At 50.1% G+C, this 6,674-nt stretch overlaps 1 protein-coding gene across 1 annotated transcript in view; it reads left to right on the forward strand.

The window, feature by feature from the left end:
- CHST13 (carbohydrate sulfotransferase 13) overlaps window positions 1-6,671 on the forward strand; it is a gene marked incomplete at its 3' end in the record, with an annotated part of 29,696 nt that extends 23,025 nt beyond the window's left edge. The window contains exons 2-3 of the mRNA XM_027746683.2: window positions 2,724-2,806; window positions 6,231-6,671. Coding sequence (XP_027602484.2) covers window positions 2,741-2,806; window positions 6,231-6,671 — 507 coding nt within the window. The remainder of the gene's footprint in view (window positions 1-2,723; window positions 2,807-6,230) is intronic.
- Window positions 6,672-6,674: the final 3 nt, after the last annotated feature.

Raw genomic sequence — 6,674 nt, forward strand, 5'->3', positions numbered from 1 at the left:
CAGTGGAGCCTTGTAAAATCCTGCCACTGGGCCAGACACTCTGAAGGGTTTGGCAGTGCCCTGGCAGGGATGGTGTCATCGTTTTGGAGTGCACGTCAGGATGCAGTGAGTGTGGAGTGCCGGCGTCTTCCCCCCGCCAGCTCAGCACTCCAGGCCTCCTCCAGCTGCACGGGAGCAACCTGACAGGGGATTTTTCCTTTTTTTTTTTCCCTTTTTCCCTTTTGTTCTGGAACCCTGTGCAGCAAGAGCATAGCAGGGATCCCAGGGGGGTTGCTGCTAACCAGAGAAGACGCCTCGTTCTCTAACAGTTCTTGCGCTGGGGAAAGGCTGGAGGAAATACATTTTGGAACATTTCTGCTGGGGCTATTGGCAAGAGTCCTGCAAGGTGCAGCAGCCGCTGGCCAGGCTGGTTCCTCTGAAGAAAAGAGGACTGAAAGGTCAGAGCATGGATGTGACCTGCTCAACCTCTGCTCCCTCCCCACTCTGCTGCGGATTTGCCTTTTGTTCAGCCCAAACAGCCTCCTACCGAGCCAGTGTTCCTCCAGGGCCGTGACCTGACGCTGCACCAGACACTGAAGCCTTTCCCTGGGACGTTTCCACTCCCCCTTGCACAGCACCAGCACAGGCTATTTGCATTCTAGCAGCTTTGAGTCAGCCTGAACCACCCAGGGTTTGCTTCTGTCCTAGGGAGAAAGGTTCTGGTTGATGCACGTGTTAATCTTGAAAACAAACACCTCTGCATTGTTTTTACTAAATATAGGACCAGTGTCTGCTGTGGTGCAGGGCGCTGCAGACAGCCCACAGTGGGGTCACTCTCCTACATCGAACAGGAGTTTATCAGGCCCAGACAGGAAAGGGACTCAAGTTTAATGGTCTCTGCTTGCAGATTTGAGCTGCAGCAAGTTGAGTTTTCAGGGCTGATCTTATTCCCTGTCATTTGCAGAGGGCTGAGCCTGGAAATGTGAAAAGAGGCCCCTCTGGGACAAGCATCTCAGCCCAGCACTGTACGTTGGATTTTCTGCTTATCTCTCATTAGCATAGATGCCATTTCACCCTCCTGTGGGGTAACTGATACAGGAGATTGAGGAAGAAACTGTAACTTCTCGTTGACTCACATCTTGATCAATCCAGTCCTGCAGGAAGTGTCATTTCCCACGGACACGCAAGCATTCAGGCACTGCTGATGAAATCTTGTGAGATCAGGCAGTCACTTCCTCCTAATTGCAGCTCCAGGAATGAATAATCTTTAGCTTAGATCCTGGTTATTTCGTGCTTTGGAGCAGTTTTCATTTAAGCAAAATACAAGCACATGAAAATGGAGATGGGATCTGGATTTTTCCTCCTGGTTATTTTGGTTATACAGATGCCATCTGGGGCTTGTATAACAAATTTGGTTTTGTTTGGTGATGGTCAGTGAACAAAAAGATCCAGAGCCTCAAACTGTCAGGCAAAACCCCTCTATTAGAAACCTTCAAGTTGCTAGAAATGGCTTGTGTCACATGCTTTTCCCAGGAATTTGGAGGACTGGAAGAGCCTCCCAGGCCACAATCTCCTGAACAATGGTTCCTATCATCCCCTTCAGAAATAACATCTTTTTCTTTTTAAAACTCATGAGTGTGATTTCTTCTGTGAAAGCCAAGTCTAGGCCTGCACAACCCCCATGGTTAGAAACCTCATGTTAAAACTCTTGCGACATCCTCTGCCAACAGGGAGGGTCAGAGACACGAAGCAGAGTGAGTTGTGGGACAGCTGCTTGAAGGTATTACTGCAAGCGAGAACCTGTGCTCCTGCCATGGCTGGCTCCCTGTATTAGGTTTGGGATATCCAGGCCACATGGTTTTGTTCATGTTGTGCTGGAAACATGTCTCTAGGGCCAAGGAATGACAGCTGAAGCAGATGCTTCATAGCCTGGAAGGTGGTTGCATCCCTGCGTAATTTATGAGCACGAGAGCTTGAGCAGCTGTCACCAACTGAGTGTCCAGTGCCACATTCATACCTGGCCAGATCCAGCCTTAGGTTTGATGCTGCTGCAAATCAGCCTCTGAAATGAAACCAGCCAATCTGCAGGGCAGGGAAGGGGCAACGACTGCTTGGGTGGCTGTCTTCAGCTTCCAACACCAGAGGAGATGGTGCTGGTTTAGAAGGGAAGAAAAAAAATAAATAGCAAAAATGAACTTAAATTGATTTACTAGTCAGACAAAGCACCTGACCAATTTCTCTATTTCTGTCCACGTCTCTGAGCCTGGAAGTGCAAACTCTGAGCCTGGGAGGACTCAGCACAGAGCTGCTGGTGTTGGATCTACCCCTTCCCTCTACCAAGCACAGATGCCATCTCGTCCCTCACAGGGCTGTGGCAATGCTGATTGAGGTCCTGTCTCCTCCTGGGTCATTCCCTCAACAATGCAGCCTGCACACAGTGGCATTTCCCAAATGCACATGGATCAAACTGTTCCCAGTTGCTCTTGAAATTGTAACAAGATGTAATCTTTATTTATGGTCTTTTATTTGTTAAAGATTAGGTCTGGATCTTTTGAATCCTAGCTGCAGATTTTGTTAAAATGTAAGAGGGAGGGACAAGAATTGCTTGAACGTTGCTTCAGAACCAGGTGGATTTATTTGTCTCTTCTCAGGAGATGTTGCCTTATTCCAGCTTGAGCATCTCCAGAGAAGGTGAGGGAAGCAGACTCTTCCAACCCCTCTGATTTTTCTCACTCCTTTTCCAGCCTCAGAAGACGGAGCTATGAGATCCACTTGGCAGGGGAAGGCCGGTCGCAGCCCACTCCAGGCCCTGTATGAGAGTTACCAGGTAAGAGGAAGGGGAGATGGAGATGATGAGGTGAAGATGGAGTGGAGTGCCGGGCACTGACCCTTTCTTTCACCCCTCTGGTGTGCAGGACGCTGTGCCGTCGTCAACTACCCCCAAGGTCCTCACATCTGAACCTCTGGCTGTGTCCAAAAGACAAGACCACACTGCTTTGGGGAGTAACTGTTGATACAAACCACTTATGGCCCTTGCCGGTACTCGGGCAAATGATTTCATTACCAGTGGGCTGAGCCATAGGTGGGCAAACCTGGGAGATTTCACCGTCTGAGGAATTCAAAGCCAATTCTGGGCTGTCAATGCAGGGAAAGAGCATCGTTGCTGCCCTTTATGAGCTAATAATTGATAGATATTTCTGTGTTGGGTGCTGCATATATACACACACACATACGTATATGCATATCTAAATATTTTTATATATATATTTTTATGTACTCAGCCATGAGGGATTTACAATCCTGGGACGTCTCAGGCCTGTTTGTCACCCTCAGTTGTGCCGTCTGCATCTCCTGAAAAATTGGCAGCCTGGGCAGAGATCATCCCCTTTAGGGATTAGTGGGTCCCTCCCTGTGCAAGGGTCTGCAACAGGACAAGCCATGATCGCTGCTTGAAACAGGGAGCACTTGCATCCCAGCCAGAATCAGGGAAGGTGTCCTGCTTGACCTTCACAGTGGGGTTTGTGGTTGAAACTGCAAAAGGTGTTTGTTTCCTTCTGCTGTGTTTCCCCTCTGGGCGGGCAGTTTTCCCCTCCTGCAGCCACACTTGTCTTTGCAGAGGGATCCTCGCCCACAGCTTCCCTGCAGAAAGTCCTACAGGAAACCGCCCTCCAACTGGTGCAACAGGCTGGGCCTTGCCACATGCCCCAGCCACCAAATGTGCCCTTCATCTCCCTGTGTCCATGGGGCTGTCATCTCCTACAGGGCATAGGGCGATGCTGGTGGTCCCTGCAGTGGGCTGCCATCCCTGCTGCCTCCCCACTGCCCATCAGCACTGCCCCATGCAGGTGGAGCTGGATCTCCTCTCCAGATGTGATGCTTTGTGTTACTGTCTAGGTTGATGCTTTTATGCCTATAAGCAGCCGAAGTACGTTTGCTCTCTGAAAAATGGCAAATATGGACTTCCTCGACCACACTGCCGGCAAACCTTAATGCTGCTGGAATGTTATGGTGTTATTTCCTTAAAAGTCATGCTTAATTTCCCTGGCTTTTAAAGAGAAGGAAATGAAGGGAACAATTTTGCTCTGAAATAACTGCAAGACGTGCACTTATTCCAGTGGGCGGCTGTTGAAAAGTAGTCACATTTATTTGTTGCCATGCCTGCAGACAGTGTCTGTCTGTCTGTCTCTCTGGTCCAATAGCTTTGAATTATGCAAGTGCAGGGAAAAACACCTGAAAAAAAATCACATTGTTAAAATGCCTCTTTTTTTTTTAAGCCCTTGCAAAAAGAGTTTCCAATTTTAAAAGGCTACAGGGAGGCTTCAAACAAAAGAAATTTCTATTGAAAGGTTTGGCTGTGTCACAGGACGTACCGTGAGAATGCCTCTTCAGCTATGGTTATCACCTCCCTAGGTGCTGTATTTTCTTCATAGCCAAGTAGCTAACAATGTCAGAGTCATATTTTGGTGGCAGTTAGCATCTGTTCACCTGCGTTTCCTCCATCTGAGCATTTTCCCTTATCATCCCCCTATTGGAAGGAACAGGGATGGGATGTTTTCTCCTACTCCTGTCTCAGGTTACTGCACATGCATGTTCCTGGAGAAAGTAGTCGCTAAGGTGACCCAGACAATGTTCTTTCTTTTGTGGAAATGAGATCCAAAAGGGTCTGAGTGTGGTTCATTCCTTGCAGGAGGAGCTTTTAGCCCAGGTGTAAGTGCCTCTCTGAAGGAGACAAGTCCACTGGATCATCCACAGGCTGGACAGTTTGTCTCAGTATCCCAACTTCTTTAAGGAGCTTTACAAACCCTGCCTCTCCCAGGCTCTGGTGCCTCCCAAACCAACTTACAGTCCCTCAGGAAGCAGTGAGAGTGCACCTGAATCTTAGCAAAGGGCGTGCCTAGGCCGTGACAGCTGTCAGCAGCAAGGATGGAGGGACCAAGGACACAGCCTGCCCTTGCCCTCATTTGGAGGTTGCCATGTCTCTGTGAGTGGCAGAGCTGTTTGCTGTGGCACCCTGGGACACTGACAGGACTGTCTTCACAACCCCAAAGAGGAACCCCCCGTTGTTTTGCGACATGGCAGTAATTACACAGCATCAGAGCAAGAGCCCTGCGGGATCAGAGCCATCCCGGGTCAGCCGGCGTGTGGTGGAGCCATTAGTGGTCATCACCCGGACAAGGCTGTTCCCAGCAATGATGAACACAAAACCTCCCAAGCCCTGTGAGCAAAACAGGGAGTGAGTGGGTAGGAGGAAGAGGGGACCTTCCTCTTCTGACTTCCTGGTAATGATTTTCCTTCCCTAGATGTTTTAATGACATTTTGGGATTTCTAATGAAAACCATGACAGGAAAGGTCACATCCCCAAATCTGAAGGGAGGGTTTCAGCTGGGCAGTGGTTAGGGGGTTCTGGGCTCCTCAGAAGCCAGTGCAGCAGCTACCAGGCCTTGATGCAAGAGTCAAAAGGGATAAATGACCATGTCTTAATTCCTCATCCCTGTGATAAAGGAAACTGTGACCAGAGCTGAGGCATTGGAATGGCCTGTGTAGAAAAAGTCCCTCAGTAGAAGGAACCCAGAGCCATCAGAGAGGGTCCCACCACCATCTGCAGCAGCCCCTTGCTCCTCCTCTTGCCACCCCACCTTACCTCCAGCTCCCCACCTACTCCCCAGGCTTGGACTGTCAGCGTTAAAGACCAATTCTCTCTGCCTTTCCTTGGCAGCACATCCATGCCTTTTCCGTCATGCATACCTGAACGTGTGTTCCACTCTTGGGTGGGGCATTCACAGCAAGCCCATGGGTGTAGGTGTCAGTGCAACACAGAAATGCCCCATAGCAGCAGGAGGGGCCCTGTGCCAGCAAACAGGCTGTAGTGTCTGCCCTGGGGCCGTGCATGTCCCCCAGACTGGTGTAAGGGAGAACACATTAGGTCAGTGCGTGCGGGGATGCTTTTAAAAGATACTTCCTTATTGACCCTCTCTGCGCTACCTGTTCTTCCCTCACCCCCTTTGACTTGTATCTTTACCCAGCTCTTCATCCTATTTTGTCCTCCCTTTTGCCCCCAGCTTGTCCAAGGATTAAAAGCACCAAATCAAGTTGTGTTCAAAGTCAATGCTGTCCCCAAAAATCCTGCATGAGTGACTGCCAAACCCAGGAAAGGGGAAGGAATGGAGACAACTGTGGGCCAAGTCTTGTGTGTAGGCTACAGTTATCTTGGGCAAACTGGTGACCATCTCTGTTGTATTTTTTCTCCCCAGTTTGAGCAGTCGACACTGCAGGCTATTCACCATCAGAGACGGGAGACGTTGAGCAACGTCTGCAACCGTTACACCCGCAAGCGGCGCCTCCTGCAGCGGTATGACTTGCGGCATTTGGTGGTGGATGACACGCATGGGCTGCTCTACTGCTACGTGCCCAAAGTGGCCTGCACTAACTGGAAACGGGTAATGATGGTCCTGACAGGGCAAGGCAAGTACAAGGACCCACTGGAAATCCCCGCCCACGAGGCCCATGTCCCATCCAACCTGCGCACCCTCTCCGAGTACAGCGTTTCCGAGATCAACTACCGCCTGCGCAGCTACCTCAAGTTCATCTTCGTGCGGGAGCCCTTCGAACGCCTGGTCTCAGCCTACCGCAACAAGTTCACCCTCAGCTACAACCAGGCCTTCCACAAGCACTACGGGACCAAGATCATCCGGCGG

The sequence above is a fragment of the Pipra filicauda genome, unplaced genomic scaffold, assembly GCF_003945595.2.
Source record: "Pipra filicauda isolate LSUMZ 115617 unplaced genomic scaffold, ASM394559v2 scaffold165_size2600900_pilon, whole genome shotgun sequence".
Taxonomy (NCBI): domain Eukaryota; kingdom Metazoa; phylum Chordata; class Aves; order Passeriformes; family Pipridae; genus Pipra; species Pipra filicauda.